Below are 22,196 nucleotides of genomic sequence, written 5' to 3' on the forward strand. Positions count from 1 at the left end.
TTTCCACAGGTATTGCCTGACATACTGGGTATTTCCAGCATATCTTATCCTTACTTCGTATTTCCAAAATCTACAGTTCTTTTAGACCATAAGAAAAGAGCAGAATTACGTCTGTCAGCCCTTTGAGTCTGTTCCATTATTCAACTGTAGCTGATTTATATTCCCTCTCAACCCCATTTGCTTGCCTTCCCCCCACAGCCTTTGACTCCATTATCAGTCAAGAACCAACCAACCTCCTCTTTAAATATACCCAATGACTTGATCTCCACAGACATCTTTGGCAATAAATTCCACAGATTCACTGCCCTCTGGCTAAAGAAATTCCTCCTCACCTCTGTTCCAGAGGGATGTCCTTGTTCTCTGAGGCTATGCCCTCTGGTCCTAGACTCTCCTAATACAGATTGAGTACCCCTTATTGGAAATTCCAAATTCCGAGAAGCACCGAAATTTGAATTTTTTTGGAGCGCTGACATTATGTCGCAAATGGAGAATTCAACAAGATGCTGGAAAGGTTCCCAGGCGATGCGCAGGCACCACAGACAGTTCTGAGAAGTTGCCTCACATATGTAATGAACAGAAAGTTAACAAAAATAAAAAAACACTGCATAAAGTGAAAGATGAAGATCTCGATCGTGTATCATCAGCTTTGGAGTGAACATATGCCACTTAACATTATGCTGATCATGAAACAAGCAAAAATCTATCACGGCGAACTAAAAATTGAAGGCAATTGTGAATATTCAGCTGGCTGGTTACATAAATTTAGGAAAAGGCACAACATTAAATTTTTAAAGCATCTGTTGTTCATGAAAATCTAGCCCCAGAACAAGTCTACGATGCTGATTGTTTCTATACCTAGTATAATAGCATTAAACTTCTACAGCATCGCTGATGAAAATCCTACACCAGAACAAGACTTTTCAGGCATCAGTTAGTCTTGCGAGACCATGGATCTGCGCCTGGAAAGTCTTCATTCTCCTTCAGGTCGCTAGTCCAATGCCTTAACCACTTGGCCACGTGCCCACCGGAACAAGTCTATAATGATGATTATTTTTATACCTTATATAAAACCTACAAAAAGGTAAAACACATACACAATGTGCTGTAACCTTTTAATCAAACACAGCATCAGAGGTTGAGACTGATAGCCTGCCATTGTTTATTGTTGTTCAACAGATCATTCTGGTCTTCTCCCGATACTGCTGTGCTGCTTTTGTTACCCCGCACACATTAGATTTTCATTATACTAATGGTATGGCATAATTTTTACTGTTAAGTACATATGTGTGATGAACAAGTGTAAGACATCGACTGCTTACTGGTAGCACATAAATTCAGAGTCGGAAATGATGGCGATCACAAGCTATCTCATTTTATATTCCAAAATCCTAAAAAATCCACAATCCAAAACATTTCTGGCCCCAAGCATTTCGGATAAGGGGTACACAACCTGCATTGGAAATATCCTCTCCATGTCCACTCTGTACAGGCCTTTCAATATTCAATAGGATTCAAGGAGATCCACCCTCATTCTTCCAAACTGCAGCGAGTACAGTTCCTTTTGATTAGCTTTATTTTGGTGGGGGGGGGAGGAGAAAATGCTTCAGATTCCCACATTCCTTAAACAATTTAACACTTGTCATTGCCATAACCCTGGCACTAACTTTACTGACATGCCCTTCTGTTTTGGACTCCCCACCAAGCAGGTACCTTCATTCATACACACAGAACAATACAGCACAAGAACAGACCCTCTGAGCAAAGCATGATGCCAATCCAAATTACTCCAATCTGTCTGCCCATGGTCTATACCCCTCCACCCCTTACTGGTTCACATCTTTGTCTAAGTGTCTCTTAAACATTGCTATCTTGTCTACTACAGGCTGAGTACCCCCTATCCAAATTTCCAAAACCCCCAAAATTCAACTTTTTTTTTGAGCACTGACATGACGTCACAAATGGAAAATTCCACAATCCGCTGGGAAGTTTCCCTGACGATGCACAAGGCACCACAGGCAGTTCTGAGAAGTGACCTCACATATGTAATGAACAGAATTTAATGAAAAATAGAAAAACACTGTGTAAGGGGTTTCTTCTTTTACTGCGTAGACTAATTAAAATGGCTTCTTTGTTATGTTAAATGCTGAGAAAGTTCTCTCGTTAGCAGCTTGTTTGGGTTATATTATTGATAAGAGAACAAACGAACCAATTGGGATAGATGTTATGCTTTCTTGTGTGTCTGTAAGCTATTGTGATGCACTGGTCTCTGGGGAGAAGGCGCGATGTTGACAGAGAGAGCGGACAGGATGCTGTGAGCGGGCCGACGGGGCAGACCCGAGCCGGAGTCCGAGGTCCAGGGTCTTCGGCGAGGAGAGGAGACGAAGACAAGACTCATGTGGAGCGTCTGGTCGACCACCGTGGTTGGTCCCAGGTGGCGGGTCGAGGTGGTCAGAGGGGATCGAATGGTGAAGAAAGGATCGTTACTAGAGCTCCAGCTGTTTGTGCATGAAGAGATTGAACTTTGGTAAGTTTGGAGCCTTTTATTTTCCTTTTCTATTTTATCTATATTAATTATATAGTTCCAGTAATATCTATAAATTGTAATCAATTAATCGTATATGTTGTTTTGTCTGTTATTTGGCGGGGTGGGGTACAATCACACAGTATCCACACAAACTTTATTACCCAGTTTGGCGGGGCCGAGGGCTGCTTTCCCTAGACAGCGAGTTGAGCGAGCCTGAGGCACCCCAGGGGGGCTACAACTGCATAAAGTGAAAAATGAAGATACTGATTGTATATTGAAAGAGTGGACTTGAACATATACCGATTAATAGTATGCCGGCCATGAAGCAACCAAAGATCTATCATGTTGAACTGAAAGTTGAAGATAATTATTCAGCAGGCTGGTTGTAGAAACTAAAGAAAAGGCACGGCATTAACTTTTTAAAGATTTATGGTGATAAAGTGTCTGCTGATCACAAGGCAGCAGCGAAATTCATTGATGAGCTTTCCAAGATCGCTGTTAATGAAAATCTAACATGCTGAATGGCTGCATCAGTACAAACGTGTGATGAACAAATGTAAGACAAGGACTGCTTCCCGGAAGTATATAAACTCGGAGTCAGAAATGATGGCAATCCCAAGCCATCTTTTTAAATATCATCAGGCTGTCTTTCAGGAGGGTGAACCCTCAAAAGGTGGCAGGCCCTGATGGAGTACCTGGTAAGGCTCTGAAAACTTGTGCCAACTGGGGGGTATTCAAAGGCATTTTCAATCTCTCATTGCTACAGTCGGAAGTTCCCACCTGCTTCAAAAGGGCAACAATTATACCAGTGCCCAAGAAAAGCAGCCTTAATGACTGCCATTCAGTAGCACTCCTGTCTACAGTGACAAAATGTTTTGAGAAGTTGGTCATGGCTAGGAACAACTCATGTCTCAGGAAGGACATGGACTCTCTGCAATTTGCCTACTGTCACAACAGGTTTATGGCAGACACGATCTCAATGGCTCTCAAAGTGACCTTGGATCACTTGGACAATACAAATACCTATGTCAGAATGCTGTCTATTAACTATAGCTCAGCATCATCATTCCCACAGTCCTGATCAAAAATCTACAGAACCTGGGCCTCTGTACCTTCCTCTGCAACTGGATCCCAGACTTCCCAACCAGACAACCACAATCTATGCAGACTGGTAATAGCAACTCCATCTCACTGACAATCAACACTGGCGCACCACAGGAATATGTGCTTATCCCACTGCTCTACTCTCTCTATACCCATGACTGTGTGGCTAGGCATAACTAAAATGCCATCTATAAATTTGCTGATGATACAACAATTGTTGGCAGAATCTCAGGTAGTACAAGATGGCATACAGGAGTGAAATATAGCAAAGAACTGATTGTGCACTTCAGAAAGGGTAAGATAAGAGAATACAAACCAATCCTCACAGAGGGATCAGAAGTGAGGAGTTTCAAGTTCCTGGGTGTCAAGATCTCTGAGGACCCAACCTGGTCACAACATACTGATGCAGCTGTAAAGAAGGCAAGACAGCGGCTATGTTTCATTCAGAGTTTGAGGAGTTTTGGTTTGTCACCTAAAACACTCATAAACCTCTACAGATGTACTGTGGAGAGCATTCTGACTGGCTGCACCACTGTCTGGGATTGGGGGGGGGGGCTACTGCAAAGGATGGAAGTAGGTTGCAGACAGTTGTAAAATTAGTCAGCCCCATCCTCCGTAGTGTCCAAGACATCTTCAAGGAGTGGAGCCACAAAAAGGCGGTGTACATTATTACGGACCCCCATCACTCAGGACATGCCCTCTTTACATTGTTACCATCAGGAAGGAGGTACAGAAGCCTGAAGGCACACACTCACAAATTCAGGAACAGCTTCTTCCCTTTTGCCATCTGATTTCTAAATGAGCTTTGATACCATGAACAGTACCTCACCACTTCTTTAAAATTTATTTCTGTTCTGGCATTATTTATTTTAACTTAACTATTATATATATTTTTTTACTGCAATTCATTTTTTTCTATATTAATCGTATTGCATTGCACTGCTGCTGCAAAGTTAAAGTTAACACATTTCACGACATATGCCAGTGATATTAAACCTGATTCTGATTTTGATATTCCAAAATCCAAAAGCTGAAACATTTCGGGCCTCAAGCATTTTGGATAAGGGGTACTCAACTTGTACCAACACCCCCCCTGCGACACGTTCAAGGTGCCTACCACTTTGAGTAATAAAGAACCTGCCTCACAAATCTCCAACACACACAAAATGCTGTAGGAACTTAGCAGGGCAATTTCCTTCACCATTCCCCATCCCCTTTTCCCTCTCTCAGTTTATCTCCCTGCCCACCCATCACCTCCCTCTGGTGCTCCTCCCCACTTTTCCTCCTTCCATGGCCTTCAATCCTCTTCTATCAGACTCTCCCTTCTCCAGCCCTGTATCTCTTTCACCGATCAAATTCCCAGGTCCTTACTTCATCCTTCCCCGTTCAGGTTTCACCTGTCACGTTGTGTTTCTCTCTCCCCTCCACCCAGCTTTTAAATCTACTCCTCAGCTTTTTTTTCCCCCTCCAGTCCTGCCTTCTGCCCAAAACTTGTACAGTTTACTGTTTTCCATAGATGCTGCCTGGCCTGCTGAGTTCCTCCAGCATTTTGTGTGTGTGTGTGTGTGTTGCTTTGCAGCATCTGCAGATTTTCTTGTTTGCCATAAATCTCTAATAAACTCCCAGCCTCTCACCCTAAAGCTATGCCTCTAGAATTTAATATTTCCACCCCAGGGGAAAAAGCTCTGTGTATTCTATCCATGCCTCCTGGAATTTTTTTTTCTGTCAGATCATCACTCTAGCCAAACAAACTAAATCTATCAGGTTGCACATTGTAGGCAGCACTCTCTAATCCAGTTAACAATCCTGGTGAACCTCTTCTGCAACTCAAAATCAGATTTATTACCATCGACATATGTCGTGAAATTTGTTGTTCTGCAGTAGCAGTACAGTGTAATACATAAACTATACTACAAATTACAATCTGTGTGTGTGTCTGGGTGTTGGTAGAAATATGTAGTGCAAAAAAAGAGCAAAAATAGTGAGGTCGTGTTCACACCATGCGTTCATGGACCGCTCAGAAATCTGATTGCGGAGGGGAAGAAGCTGTTCCCAAAACGTTGGGTGTGCGTCCTCGGACTCCTGCACCTCCCCTCTGTTGGTAGTAAAGAGAATAAGGCCAAGGAAAACTGCAGATGCTGGAAATCCAAAACAACACACTCAAAATGCTGGAGGAACTCAGCAGGCCAGGCAGCATCTATGGAAGAGAGTAAACAGTCGACATTATGGGCCGAGACCCTTCTTCAGTCCTGAGATGCTGCCTGGCCTGCTGAGTTCCTCCAGCATTTTGTGTGAATTGGAAAAGACCCCCGGGTGGTGGGGGGCCTTAGGATTCTTCAAAATCTCCGCCTCCTGCCTGTAATGCGGAGAGCACAAACAGCATGAAATACTCTAAAGATGGCCTAAATAAAGTTATATTGTTCTCCAAGCATCTTTACAAATCGTTTAATCATGTTTCAACACTTCACGTCGGTTAGGCCTCTTAGACAAAATGGATTGCAAACTAAATCAGTGCAATCAGGTGGACTAGTAACCGGGTTGCTCTGTGAAATACTGGCCGTTCAAAGCCGTATGAATTGCTTCAGAGCAGGAGATGGGCAGCCGCATCAGAGGAAAAGCAGAAACCAGGCCGGCGTCTTACCATCAGCGCTTCGCCGGAGAGACGCTCCGCACGGCGAACACCGCAAGGCTGAGACGTCGTAGAAGTGGGAGCTGGCGCAGGACTGGGGCTGGACAAAGGGCAGGGAATTGTCCGCGTTCAGACCCGGACACATCTCGGCCAGCACCACATACAGCACGGGCACGGCCACGGCCAGCATTCTGCAATGGAGGAAGCGAGGAGAAAGCGCACTCCTCCGCTCCCCGTTCTGTGTACAGAGCGTGGCTATGGTTTCCAGCCGCGGTGTCAGATTACATCTCCTGCTAATCCCCAGCCCAACCGCTTCCTCGGGGACGCGTCTGCGTCTTTCCGAGGCTAAACCCCTTTACGTGACTTCTTGCTCGACACATTTTTGGGCTCCAGTCTCATATTTACTCCATAAAACAATAAAACTTTGAGGCGGGAAAAAAGAGATCCTGCAGATGCAAGAAATCCTGAGCAACGCGCACCAAATGCTGAAGGAACTCAGATTGCTGCCTGACTTGCTATGAAGAGAAATAAACGGAGACCCCTCATCAGGACGGAAACTCTTTATTTCCCTTCATAGATGATGTCCTGATTTTCTGAATTCCCCCAATAATGTGTGTTGCTCAAATCTTTGCTGACCTTGCGCTGAATTTGGAGACGCAAGCAAAGGCAAAATGCGGGACAATGGAGCGACACACACACAAAATGCTGGAGGATCTCGGCAGCTCAGGCTGCGCCTATGTAAGTGAATGGATAGTCAATATTTCGGGTGAAGCCAGGTAGATCGGGGAGGGGGAGTGCTGGGAGATGATAGATGGAAATCGCTTTCTGTTTTGTTCTGTTAAACGAGTCCTGACGAAGGGCTTCGACCCGAAACGTCGACTGTTTATTCTTTTCCATAGATGTTGCCTGACCTGCTGAGTTCCTCCAGCATTTTGTGTGTGTTGCTTTGGATTTCCAGCATCCGCAGATGTTCTTGCGTTTGTGAACCCTTTCTGTTTACCCACACTGTTTCCCACGAGGGAAAGAGGTTGTAAAATATAAAAAATACACAGACAGCAGGCAGGACTCAGAGGCTCCAGCAGCCTCAGAAAAGTGAAATGGATGGTGCACATTTTGGGTAAACCCTCCACTTCCCTCCACAGAAGCTGCCTGAACCGTGGAGTTCTTCCTGCAGTTTTTGATTTTTTTTCTCTTATTTTACAGCCTCTCTTTTTTCCCTTGGGAGAACAGTGTGGGTAAACAGAAAGGGCTCCAATTAGTGGAGGCAGGAGACAGCAGGTACTGGAAGATGAAGAAACTCAGAAGACTGATGGAGGAAGGTAGATGGGACAGTTGGACCCACACTGGAAATCCTGAATTTGATGAGAGTCAGATCAGAGGCTTTCAAGCCTGGAGATCAAGAATACTACAGGAGGTGCAGGTATGATCTCCAGAAAGCCATTTCCAGGGCAAAATGGAAATTCCAGACGAGACTGGAATCAACGACGGATGCTCAACAGCTGTGGCAGGGTTTGAATGCCATAACCTCCTACAGAGTTAAACCTTGCGACTTGGGAGACAGTAGAGCTTTGCTGCCACATGAGCTCACTTTGACGACCAGGACAGGAGAAACCATCCTGCTCCCCCATGTCTCCTGATGATCCTTTGGTCTCAGTATCCGAAGATGATGTGTGGGCTGCCTTCAGGAGAGTGAATCCAAGGAAAGCATCTGGTCCGGACGGAGTACCTGGCCGAGTACTGAAGACCTGTGCTGACCAGCTGGCTGGTATGTTCACAGATATCTTCAACCTCTCGCTCCAGCAGTGTGTGGTACCCACCTGCTTCAAGCAGGCTTCAACCGTGCCAGTGCCCAAGCAGAGTGTGGTAACCTGCCTCAAAGACTGTCACCCAGTGGCATTTACGTCCACTGCGATGTAAAGAGCCTGGTGTTGAAGCATATCAGCTCCTGAGTGGTGACTTGAATCCCATCCAGTCTGCCTACTGAAGCAACAGGTCTGCAGCAGATGTCATCTCATTTGCTCTTCACACAAACCTGGGAAACCTGGACAGCAAAGATGCATGCATCAGGATGCTCTTTATCAATTACAGCTCAACATTTAATGCCATCATCCCTTAAAAACTAATCAATAAACTCCAGGACCTGGGCCTCAATACCCCCTTGTGCAATTGAATCCTGGATTTCCTCAATTGCAGGCCCCAGTCAGTTCGGATTGACAAAATCATCTTCTCCCCAATCCTCATCAGCACTGGAGCACCACAGGGATGTGTGCTTAGCCCCCTGCTCCTCTGGCTTTATACCTATGACAGTGGCTAAGTACAGCTCCAAGACCATATACAGTTTTGCTGATGACACCACAGTTGTGGGTTGTATCAAAGGTGGTGATGAATCAGCATTCAGGAGGGAGACTGAAAGTTTGGCTGAGTGGTGTAATAACAACAACCTCTCACTCAATGTCAACAAGACCAAATACCTGGGGGTCACTATCTCAGAGGACCTGTCCTGGACCCATCATATAAATATAATTGCAAAGAAAGCACGGCAGCACCTCTTCTTCCTCAGGAGTCTGAGGAGATTCGGCATGTCATCTTGTCAAATTCTTGTCAAACTTCTCTAAATGTGTGGTGGAAAATTATGCTGACTGGCTGCATCATGTCCTGGTAAGGGAACACCAATGCTTTTGAGTGGGAAATCATACAAAAGGTAGTGGATTCAGCCCAGTACATCATGGGTAAAGGTCTCCCAGCCACGGAGCACATCGACGTGGAATGTTGCCATAGGAAAGCAGCATCCATCATCAAAGATCCTCACCACCCAGGCCATGCTCTTTTCTCGCTGCTGCCATCAGATAGGTGCCTCAGGACTCGCATCACCAGGTTCAAGAACAGTTACTACCCCTCAACCATCAGGCTCTTGAACAAAAGGGGATAACTAAACTCTTTCTATTTCTGGTGTTCCCACAACCGATGGCCTCACTTTAACGACTCTATCTTAATATTTCATACTCATTATTTATTGCTATTTATTTATATTTGTATTTGCACAGTTCGTTGCTCATTGATCCTGTTTACAGTTACTGTTCTATAGATTTGCTAAGTATGCCCACAGGAAAAGAATCTTTGGGTTCTGTGTGGTGATAATAAATTTTACTTTGAACCCTGTATCAGCAGTGAAGTTTCTGTGATCACGGGTTCTGGTGCAGGTCTCCACTGAATGCCAACCATCCCTTTGCTTCCACAAATGCTGTGAGATTGCTGGCAGTTCTTTTTTGCTTCATTTAGAGGGGTACGTTTAGAGAGAGAAGGAGAAAGGTAAGTGCACCACTTCACACTTGTGCAGGTTAAATTTCATCTACCATCTCCTTGCCCACTTTCCAGTAAATCCTGTTGTAACCTTAAACAATCTTCTTTAGGTCCACTACACCTTCAATTTTGGTTTTACCTGCAAACTTACTAAACATGCCCCCTACACGTGTTGGTCCCAATTGAACAGTGGCAGGCATCCAAATTTCGGTGCTCCAATTCCCTGGAGTATGGTTAGCTGCCACTGCCCCTTTAAGACTTACACTGCCAATTTGTTGCCTGCCACATTCCTTCATGGAAAGTCTGTACTTAAAAGGCTCATGCTGAGCACTCAGTGCTCAATCGTAAGAGTTCAATTTCTAGTACTACTCTTCCTGATTTTGCCTTTGGATTTCACGTGTGTCATCTTTTTTTATTTCAAGTCTGAGTTAATTCTAGATCTTCACCACCATCGAACTTTCATTACGCTACATTCCTATCTAAATCTTGATAGAATTTGAAATCTTGATAACTTATTTTTTTTAAAAAAAGGAAACATACAGTTATTTCTAACCAAAATACTTGTGAGGGAATTGGAATCCACATACATTATAGTGATTATTTTATAAACAGGGAAAGCACTGCATTGTAATTATGACTAACACCCATCAGACCTCACTGCAACAAAGGATAATATTTTCAGGGGGCTTCGCAGAAACAACACACTTTAAACAAATGAAGCTTTCATTATCAATTCAGTTAATTTCACTCAATAACAAAACTCAAAGTAAATTTATTATTGAAATATGTATATCTCACTACATGCTACCCTGAGATTCATTTTTTTATAGGCACAGTAGAACAAAGAAATACAACAGAATCACTGAAAAACTACACACAAATACCAACAAACAACCAATATGCAAAAGGAGATAAAACTGTGCAAATACAAATAAGACAAATAGACAATTAATTAATAGATAAAGAAATAATACTGAGAATATGAGTTGCAGAGTGCTTGAAAGTGAGTCCATAAGTTGTGGAATCATTTCGGAGTTGAGGTGAGTGAAGCGATCCACACTGGTTCAGGAGCCTGGTGGTTGAAGAGTAATAATTGTTCCTGAACATGGAAGAAGTCTGTAAAACAGAATGGCCTGTGGAGGAGTACTGAACGCTTGAGATTTCCGTGATAAACTACACCTCCAGATGTTGTCTTCAGTTCCATTGGTAACGAAAGACAATGCTGACTGCTTAGGCATCATTCCAACAGGACACTGGCTGCTGTCCCAGATTAAATCATCAAAGGGCTGGATCATGCTGGTTCTGCCAGCGTAGTTCATCATAAATAAACAGTGTAGTTCTTCATAAAGAATGCAGTTATTTATAAATGATAACTTCCAGTTTGAGGAGCTCTGCCCATACCATAAGGAGGCACGGTGGCATGGCAATCAGCGAAGAGCTTCAAACTGCCGGCTGTAAATTGGGGTTCAATTCTTGCTGCTGCCATTAGGTAGAAGGTACAAGAGATCAGGACTCGCACCAGCAGGTTCAAGAACAGTTTCTACCCCTCAACCACCAGGCTCTTGAATAAACAGGGATAACTACACTCTACTTCACTTGCCCCATCATTGAAATGGTCCCACAACTGATAATCTCACTGTCAAGGACTCCTTATCTCATGTTCTCATTATTTATTGCTATTTATTTACATTTGCATTTGCACAGTTTGTTGCCTTCTGCACTCTGGTTGATCTTTCATTGATCCCTGTTAAATGGATTTCCTGATTATGTCCACATGAAGGTGAATGGTGATGTATATGTACTTTGGTAATAACATTTACCTTGGACTTTGAATTCCTGCTGCTGTCTAAAGGAGTTTTTTCATTCTCCCTGTGACCGCTTGGGTTTCCTCCAGGTGCTCCAGTTTCCACCCACGTTCCAAAGATGTACAGGTTAGGGTTAGTAAGGTTGTGGCATGTGAGGCAACCTGGCAGGATGCCTCCAGCACTTCATCGGACTGTGTTAGTCGATGATGCAAAACAACTTATTTTTCTGTTTATTTTGATGTACATGTGACAAATAAAGCTAAACTTTAAACTTGATGCCTGTTATCATAATCTGCATTATCACACAGGAGATTATGCAGATGCCGGAAATCCAAACTGACACACACTAAATGCTGGAGGAACTCAGCAGAATCAGGCAGCATCTACGGGAAGGAATAAACATAGAACATAGAACATAGAAATCTACAGCACATTACAGTTCCTTCAGCCCACAGTGTAGTGCTGACCATGTAACCTACTCTAGAAACTGCCTAGACTTTCCCTAGTGCATTGCCCTCTATTGTTGTAAGCTCCATGTACCTATCTAAGAGGCTCTTATAAGACCCTATCGTATCCGCCTCTACCACCTTCGCTGGCAGTGCATTCCACGCACCTACCACTCTCTGTGTGAAAAACTTACCTCTACCATGCCCCTCGTACCTACTTCCAAGCACCTTAAAACTACGCCCCCTCGTGTTAGCTATTTCACCCCTGGGAAAAAGCCTCCGGCTACCTGCATGATCAATGCCTTTCACACCGACACCCTTCACCAGTCCTGATGAACGGCTTCCGCTCAAAATTTTGACAGTTTACTCCTTTCCATAGATGCCGCCTGACCTGTTGAGTTCCTCCAGCGTTATCACCCTCTTTATCGCTGCGCTCTGCTTGCTCACCAATCGATCAAAGATCAGAGAAAGCACACCACAGAAAGGTGTCAATCAGTGCAATGATCTAAGCAGGGACTGTGTTCCACGGGAGCATTCCCCAGATGAACGTGGAAACTGGCTGGACTTAACCCAAAGTCTCCAGCCAATCACGTAATTTACTGGAGCTCCGGGGACATTACAGTGAATTTTCAGCCCCATTCCCAGGGTTTGGGCATTCAGGACGACGATGGGAGGGAATCTCCACACCCATTCTCAACCCTAGAGGATATGGGAAACTCAGTCACTGAGAATATAAAGATGGAGCAACTTGCAAAATGCTGGAGGGTCACATTGGGTCAAGCAGCGACTATGGAGGAAAATGGATTGTGAACGTTTCAGATTGAGGCCCTTCAGTCCTTCTCCCAAATAAACAAAATAAATGCCTTTTTTCAAAGAAGAGATTCTGCAGATGCTGGAAATCTTGAGCAACGCCCACAAAATGCTGGAGGAACTCAGCAGGTCACCTATGGAGCAGAATAATCAGTTGAGATTTTGGGCCGAGACTGATCACTGGGTCTTGGTCAGACCTACCGCGGGCCAGCTCGTACTCCTTCCCCTCCCCTCACTTTGGCACATGGGTGAATGGAAACTGAAGGGCTATTTGGGAGGGAAGGGTTAGATTGATCTTAGAGTAGGTTAAAAGGATGGCACAACAGTGTGGGCCGAAGGGCCTGTACTGTACTGTTCGATATAATGCGTTCTTATTCTGGCTTATTCTCGGCCTGAAACATTGACTGTTTATTCCCCTCCATAGGAGCTGCCTGACCTGCTGGCAGAGTTGCTTATTTCAGGACATTTTGTTCTCCTGATGTAAGGAACTCCTGGGCCGTTTACCCAACCTGAGTACCCATGGCTTGTTGCTGTCACTGTTATGTCATGCACACACCACGACCCTTCAGATTTGCAGGTGGGGATCACACCACCCTCCTTCATTCATCCACGGAGAACTTCACCCTCACTGTCACCAGTACTCACTTCATATCAGACAATGGTGAGCTGATGTGTTTCATCGGGCGAATTACATTTCTTTTCTATATTAAATACATTAAAAATTGATCCCTTCCTTTCTTTTCAGCTGGTGCTCAATTCTCTTCAGTATTCAGGATGTGCCAGTCTCTACAGGCTGAATATGAATCTCATGCCTTTCTGAATCATATTCAGCATCTGTATTCTAGCATTTTAGAGACTACTGATACTCTGCTTAATGACCACAAACCATAACACAACCTGCAGTGTATTCATATTCCCAAAACTTAACATCATTCCTTTAATGAGGCTGGCAGACATCATTCAGGTCACATTGTGGTTGGCAGGCAGCTAATATAATGTGAATGTCTGTGAGAGAGAGTGAGGGGAGAGAGGGGGAGGGGGGAGGAGAAGAGAGGGGGGAGGAGAAGAGAGGAGGGAGGGAGGGGAGGGAGCGAGAGAAAGAAAATGAGAATACGGTACAGAACAATCCCTTAATAGTAAATTGCTTTGGTGCGAATCATCCCATCAGGCCAATATAGAGCAGCTGAATTGAACATTTACCAAGATTTCCCAAGGAAGTTTAATGCTGTGAATCTTTTTTATCTCAGGCATTCAACTTAAATTAGAAATATAAACGTTGGAAAGAATACTGATCAAAATAAGCATTTTTTTATTGATCCAAGTTAAAGGCAAGAGCACTGGGTTAGTAGGTTTGCAGGTGACATGAAGGTTGGTGTTGTGGATGGTATTGAAGGTTGTCATAAGTTCAATGGAACGTTGTTAGGATGCAGAGCTGGGCTGAGAAGTGGCAGATGAAGTTCAATCCAGAAAATTGTGGAGTGATTCCCTATGGAAGATTGAAATTGAAGGCAGAATACATTAATGGCAGGATTCTTAACAGTGTGGCGAACAGAGGGATCGTGGGTTCACGTCCGTAGATCCTTCAGAGATGCAGCACAAATTGATAGGGTGGTTCTGAAGGTTCTGTTAGCCTTCATTAGGTAGGGGATTGAGTTAAAAATCCATGAATAATGTTGCTGCTCTTTAAAACACCAGTTAAACCACACTTGGAGTATTGTGTTCAGTTCTGGTTGTCTCATTATAGGAAGGATGTGGAACATTTAGAGAGGGTGGAGAGGAAGTTTACCAGGATGCTACCTGGATTCGTGAGCATGCTTTTAGAGGAGAGGTTGAGCAAAGTAGGGCTTTTCTCTTTGGAGCAAAGGAAGATGAGAGATGACATTATAGATATATGTAAGATGATAAGAGGCATAGATTTGAGGATAGTCAGAGACTTTTTCCCAGAAGTGGATAATATAAGGGGGCATAACTTAAGCTGTTTGGAGAAAAGTATAGGGGGGATATCAGAGGTAAGTTTTTAACACAGAGAGTAGTGGGTGAATAGAACACCCTGCCAGATGGAGGTAGAGGCAGATACATTAGGGACATTTAAGAGACTCTTAGATAAGCACATAGCTAAAAGAAAAATGGATGGTTGTGCAGGAGGGAAGCATTAGATTGAGCTTAGAGTATGTTAAAGGCCTGTACTGTACTGATCTATGTCTAAAGTAATGCCAAATAGAACATCTCAGAAAACGCTTCACTCAGAGCTCCATTTATCTCAATGATCTCTGAAATCAAAAGTCATAGGATTATTAAGGCAGAAAAAGCCAGTCAGCCCATTGGTTAGGTCCTCAGTGAGCAATCCTGTTGGCCCCATTTCCCCATGGCCCTGTAAATCACTTTCGCTCAAATGCTTTTCGAATTCACCACTCTTCGCATTGGTTTAGTACTATTGTTATCACAAGTTCCAGATTATAACTACCCTTCATCAAAGACATCTTCAAAAAGGTATACCTCAAAAAAATGCCATTCATCAGTAAGGACATGCTGTCTTCTCATTACGACCACAGGGAGTATACACTTAGTGTTTTAGGAACAGATCCTTCCCCTCTGCCATCAGATTTCTGAATGGATAATGAGACCATTAACATTTCATCACTATTCTTGCTCTCTTTTTGCTTGACTCATTTTTTGAACCCCGATTTACAGCTGGCAGTTAAATATATACCATGTTTCTTATTATAATTTATAGTATTTTTATGTATTGCACTGTACTGCTGCCTGAAGCAACAAATTTCACAACATACATATGTTAGTAAATAATAAAACTGATTCTGATCTATTTCTTGTATAAAAAGGATTTCTGCACATCCCTCGAGTATCATTTTAAATCTTTCTCCTTTCACTTTAAACCTGTCCCCTCTAATTTTGGATTCCCCTCCCCTATAGATAATATGTCTGTAACCATTCACTCTATCTATATCCCTCATGATATTATAGACTTCTAAATGGTCACCCCTCAACTTCCCATGCTCCAGGGGAAAAAGTGCTAGCAACACTCACAACACGCTGGAGGAACTCAGCAGGTTGGGCAGCATCCGTGGAAACGATCAGTCAACGTTTCGGGCCGGAACCCTTCATCAGGACTGTAGAGGGAAGGGGCAGAGGCCCTATAAAGAAGGTGGGGGAGGGTGGGAAGGAGAAGGCTGGTAGGTTCCAGGTGAAAAACCAGTAAGGGGAAAGATAAAGGGGTGGGGGAGGGGAGGCAGGGAGGTGATAGGCAGGAAAGGTGAAGAAAGAATAGGGGAAAACACAATGGGTAGTAGAAGGAGGCGGAACCATGAGGGAGGTGATAGGCAGCTAGGGGAGGGGGCAGAGTGAAATAGGGATAGGGGAAGGGAGGGGGAGGGAATTACTGGAAGTTGGAGAATTCTATGTTCATTCCAAGGGGCTGGAGACTACCTAGACAGTATATGAGGTGCTCGACGAATTCTCTCCACCCCTCTCTGCTTTCCGCAAGGATCGGTCCCTCCCCACGGATCTCCCACCCGGCACTTATCCCTGTAAGCGTAAGTGCTACACCTGTCCCTACACCTCCTCTCTTGCCGCCATTCAGGGCCCCAAACAGTCCTTCCAGGTGAGGCAACACTTCATTTGTGAGTCTGTTGGGGTCATCTATTGCATCCGGTGCTCCTGGTGTGGCCTTCTCTACATCGGTGAAACCCGACGCAGATTGGGGGACCGCTTCGTTGAGCACCTCTGCTCCACCCAGCACAACAGACAGGATCTCCCGGTTGCCACCCACTTCAACTCTGCTTCCCACTCCCATTGGGATATGTCCATACATGGCCTCCTCTACTGCCATGATGAGGCTAAACTCAGGTTGGAGGAGCAACACCTCACATACTGCCTAGGTAGTCTCCAGCCCCTTGGTATGAACACTGAATTCTCCAACTTCCAGTAATTCCCTCCCCCTCCCTTCCCCTATCCCCATTTCACTTTGCCCCTCCCCCAACTGCCTATCACCTCCCTCATGGTTCCGCCTCCTTCTACTACCCATTGTGTTTTCCCCTATTCCTTCTTCACCTTTCCTGCCTATCACCTCCCTGCCTCCCTTCCCCCACCCCTTTATCTTTCCCCTTACTGGTTTTTTACCTGGAACTTTCCAGCCTTCTCCTTCCCACCCTCCCCCCACCTTCTTTATAGGGCCTCTGCCCCTTCCCCCTACAGTCCTGACGAAGGGTTCCTGCCCGAAACGTTGACAGATCGTTTCCACGGATGCTGCCCAACCTGCTGAGTTCCTCCAGCGTATAGTGAGTGTTGCTTTGACCCCAGCATCTGCAGAGTATTTTGTGAAAAAGTGCTAGCCTTCAGCCCACAACTTTGTACCAAACAAAACTAGTAATATATTACATATCTCCTCCATAATTCACAGTTTTTTATTATTATGTATTGCCTTGTACTACTACTGCAAAAGCAACAAATCTCACGACATATGCCAGTGACATTAAACCTGATTCTGAAATTCTAAATAAGTGCTTAACTACACTGATTCCTTCTGTCGACATGATGTCGATATCCCTCCATTCTCTGCACACTCGTGTGCCTTCTAAGAATCAGAATCAGGTTTAATATTACCGGCATTTATTGTGAAATTAGTTAACTTTGTGGCAGCAGCACAAAGCAATTTATGATAAATATAGAAAAAAACTGAAATACAGTAAGAATATATATGTATACTAAATAATTCAATTAAGATAAGTAATGCAAAAACAGATCTTTTAAAAAAAAGTCGTGAGGTGGTGTTCATGGGTTCAATGTCCATTTAGAAATTGGATGGCAGAGGGGAAGAAGCTGTTCCTGCCTGAATCATTGAGTGTGTGTCTTCAGGCTTCTGTACCTCCTTCCTGATGATAACAATGAGAAGAGGGCATGTCCTGGGTGATGGAGATTCTTGATGACGGAAACTATTTTTCTGAGGCTCCACTCCTTAAAGATGTCTTGGATACTATGGCGGCTAGTTCCCATGATGGAGCTGACTAATTTTACAACTTTGAACACCTCTAGTTGCCTCTAGTACCTCCACAAGGAGCGCAATCAATGCACCCACAATTCTCTGTTTAAAAAAACTTGCCCCACACATCTATTTGAACTTATACCCTCTCCCTTAAATGAATGCTCTCTGGTATTAGACATTTCAACCCTGGATAAGAGATATTGGCTGTCTATTTTATCTACTCCTTTTATAATCTTATAAAACTCCATCAGGTCTCCCTTCAGTCTTTGCTGCTTCAGAGGAAACAACCAAGTTTGTCCAGCCTCTTGTGATAGCACATGTCCTCACATGCAGGCAGCATCATGGTAAGCCTCTTCTGCACACTCTCCAAAGCCTCCGCATCCTTCCTATAATATGGTGACCAGAATAGAATGCTACACTCCAGATGTGGCCCGACTAGAGTTTTATAAAGCTGAAACTAGTCCTGATGCGATGCATCCCCGTGTACCAAAAAACATGGCAGAAGTTATAGTTGATGTGTCTGTCATAGTTTACCAAAATTCTCTGGACTCTGGTCAGGCCTTGGCAGATTGGAAGACAGCAAAGGTCATGCCACTGTTTAAAAAAGGATGTAAACTAAAGGAGGGTTTTCAAAATCTTTGATTTCTTGTAAAGTACAGAGGTTAGCTAATAACATATTTCACTATATGATAAGGATTTTTTTCCTTCTTTCTTTCTTTACCAAGCAGCTTCGATCTTGGCAGTGCGTTTAGATTTTTTTTCTATCTAATTTGTTGCCACGGGCAGCAGTGGAGGCCAAGTCATTGGACGTATTGAAGGCGGAGATTGATAGGTTTCTGAGTAGCCAGGGCATCAAAGGTTATGGCGAGAAGGCGGGGGAGTGGGACTAAATGGGAGAATGGATCAGCTCATGATAAAATGGCCAACTTCTGCTCCTTTGTCTTATGGTCTTATAACAATAAAATTTAAAAAAAGGAGGGCAACTATATGCCTAGTTTCACTTTATGGAGATATAATCAACCCATGTATATAAACTATTTTATACAATGTTTTTATATGGTGTTCTTTATTTTTGTGGGGTTTTTGTGCTGCATTGGATCCAAGGTATAATTATTTTGTCCTTCTTTACACTTGAGTACAGGAAATGACATGAAACAATCTTGAATCTTTAATCTAGAAGTGGTTCTATCAGGCAGACACAGTATGAATTTATGAAGGGCAGGTACGATTTGACAAACTTTACTGGAGTTCTTTGAGAATATAATGATCACAATGCATAGAGGGGAACAAGTGAATGTTGTATACTTAGATTTCCAGAAGGTGTTTGATAAGGTGCCACATGAAAGTCTTATCCATAAGGATGCATGGAATTGAGGGTAATGTATTAGCACGGATAGAGGATTAGTTAATCAATTGAAGGCAGAGAGTTGGGGCAAATTAATGTTTCTCTGGTTGGCAGTCAGTATTGTGTGGAGTGCCGCAGGTATCCATTCTGGAACCACAACTCTTCATGATATACATTGACGATTTGGAAGAAGGGACCGAGTGTAGTACATCTAATTTGCTGAAAACTTGAGTAAAGAAGCAAATTGTACTGAGGATACAGAGAGCATCCAGAGAGATATAGATAGGGTAAGGGGGTAGGGCCTCAATACTTGGGGAGAAATTTTAAGACAGACATGAAGAGAAGCTGCCTTTCCCAGATAATGGTGAATCTGTGAAATTGTCTGCCCAGAGAAGCAGTGAAGGCTACATCATTAAATATATTTATTACAGTTATATAGATGTTTGCACAGCAGGGGAAATTACGTGTTATAGGAAAAGGCGGGTAGGTGGAGCTGAATCCTGCTCCTGTTTCTTATGTTCTAATGTAACATAACTTCCCAACTCTTGAACTCAACACCTCAACTAATACAGAGTCCAGGGAATTATCATTGAACTTAGTTTTTTTGTGGAATAAACTCAATTTACAGCTTCATCTGTGAAGGCCTCAGAAACGGGCTGGAATAGTGTACAATCTTTGACACGCTTCACATAAGTTTCAACCAAATCTGCAGAAAGCCCAAAATAATCGGCATTCATATAACTTCTAAAGGTAGTAAAAAAAAATCCCAAGATGTTTCACAGATCCAGAGAAATAGATCAGCTAATGAGCACTAAGCCAGAGAACTTAATCCCCAAAACAACCAAACCTGCCCTCAGCAGCTTCCCACTGCAGCCTTCTTTTTGGCTGCCTGCACTGAAGGTGAGCAGCCAGTAAGGTCGTGTTAATGGTCGACCACGTGACATCTGGAGGAATCAGGTTCCAAGGGTTATGTTAGTGTAGAAGGTTATCATCACAAAAATATCTATTTTGGTTTTAGCCATTCTAGGTCACGGGCAAATTTTGCAATGATTGTTAGTGTGCTGATCACACACTCCACTTTTATTGGTGTATTTAATAAAATCAGTTGGCATTCTATCCCCATCTTCCAAAGGTGTTTACATCCATTATTAAAAATTAGAAGAGTTCAAAGTGTTCAATCGGTTTGATACATTTTTTTTGTTAAAAACAATGCATTGTAATTTATCATTTGAGGGCATTGGTTCTTACAAAAAAGCTATGTACAATATCATTATATGTTGGACAGTTAAAGATACAATCTGTCACTCAGGAGTTGTGAGTGGTTCGTGATGCGACCAATAATTTATATTTACAAAGCCTTTAGTGGTGTATGGGGTGTCCAGGGAGGGGAGCATCTCTGGTGAAGGGGCTTGTTGTGTCCATTCTGGGGCAGCTAACTCAACTTTTGTTCTCACCGGACAGTCAGCTTTCACCTGTGGCTCCAAGTAGCTGTTTTCACGCGACGATGGCCATACTGTGGTACTCTGCCTCAACAGCCAGGTTGGCCAGAAACTTTGACCCCAGAGAGATGGGGACACGCCTGTCCTAACAGGCAAAGTCAGCTCTGGGGACTGAGCAGATGAGATCCAACAGCTAGGAAGGCAGTACTGCAATGCTCCGTGGAGAGCGAAGGTGTGACAAGGCATATAAGATGTCATGGCTATCCGCTACAACCAAGGAAAACCCCAGTTTGTGACATTTGTTCATACCACTGGATCTGGATTTCTGAGGTTGAGAAACTGGAACTGACACAGTGCAACGACTTTTCCACTTCAAAAACTCTCCCGCACAAGTTTCCTGTCATCGTTGGACATGATGGACAACCACCATACGGAACCTTTAGCACCGAACAACCACTCAGGCTTTATTCATGGGGATGGGGGCATGGGTTTAACTAAATCTGAAATGGAATCACGTAAGGAACTACTTAAGCAATTGAGATCTTAAACAAGCAGGGAGGCATTAGCATCTCAGAAAGCTTTAGAAAGGGAATTTAAGCATTAATGTCCAAGCAGTTGAAAGCAGGGTTACCAGTGGCAGAACAATTAAAGTTGAGGGCTCTGCAAGGTGCCAGAATTAGGGGAGAGCATAACTCTCAGGGGGCAGTGAGGGTTATAGAAAAGTCTGTGCAATGCCTTTACAGTGCCAGTGATCGCCGATAGAGTTTCAATTCACACCACTCTCTTTAAGGAGTTCATACATTCACTTTGTGAATGTGGGTTTCCTCTGGGTTCCACATTTCAACGATTTATCAGTTAGGGATAGGGTTAGTAAGTTGTGGGCATGTTATGTTGGCACCCAAAGTGTGGTGACACCTGCAGGCTGCCTAGCACGATCCTTGGACTGTGTTGGTTGTTGATGCAACTGAGGTACTTCACTGCATGTTTTGATGTACAGGTGACAAAGCTCATCTTATTTTATAGAAGGAAGAATGCTAATTATGAAAGAATATTTTGTCCAACCAAGAACTAAAATAGGTCAATAGTGGTAGATGGGTGAACAGATTCCCAAGAAATATCTTCTGCAAAGCCATCAAAATGAATTGGCATCTTTAATTTAAAATTTAACATAAAATATTGTATCTCGGATAATGCATCCATGTACCTTCCATGCAAATCTTAGGACTCAATAATATATCATTCTGTACTAGAATTAATTCTTGAAATGGAGCAAGGAAAGATATCATTTTCAAGCTGAAAACACATTGTGTTTGGCACCTTTTAGTATCTAACTCAGACAGTCTCCAAGCCTTCTGTCACGTTCATGGGAGTTATTTAGCTGACACACATCCAAAAGTACAAAGGAAATTTTTTAATTGGCCATCAAGCGATTTGTTATGTAATCCAGTAAGAATCTAGGCATTATCACCTAAAGATGTAGCACAAATCATTGTTGGATAATGTCTGAGTCTGCATTTGAACTTATCACATAAAAAATCAAGGCAATACTGAATGTAAAGATAGAAAAAATTCAATTTTAAGTAAGACAGGGTTTCAGATGGGGAAAGGGTCACAATGTATTTAAACACATGAGAAAAAGGAAGAAGTACAACTGAGCACAAAAATAATTTATTTTTTATTTATTGCGATGCAGTGTAGATTAGCCCATTCTGGCCCTTCGAACCACACTGCCCAGCAATCCCCTGACTGAACCCTAGCCTCATCATGAGACAATTTCCAATGACCAACTAACTTA

General features: G+C 43.4%; 1 protein-coding gene across 2 annotated transcripts in view; it reads right to left on the reverse strand.

Moving 5' to 3' along the window:
• Positions 1-6,530, reverse strand: part of LOC134356319 (meckelin-like) — a 173,835-nt gene extending 167,305 nt beyond the window's left edge. For both annotated transcript variants that reach the window (XM_063067196.1, XM_063067195.1), the window contains exon 1: positions 6,270-6,530. In XM_063067196.1, coding sequence (XP_062923266.1) covers positions 6,270-6,447 — 178 coding nt within the window. In that variant the 5' untranslated portion in view covers positions 6,448-6,530. The remainder of the gene's footprint in view (positions 1-6,269) is intronic.
• Between the last annotated feature and the right edge of the window lie 15,666 nt (positions 6,531-22,196).

Source organism: Mobula hypostoma, chromosome 14, assembly GCF_963921235.1.
Source record: "Mobula hypostoma chromosome 14, sMobHyp1.1, whole genome shotgun sequence".
Taxonomy (NCBI): domain Eukaryota; kingdom Metazoa; phylum Chordata; class Chondrichthyes; order Myliobatiformes; family Myliobatidae; genus Mobula; species Mobula hypostoma.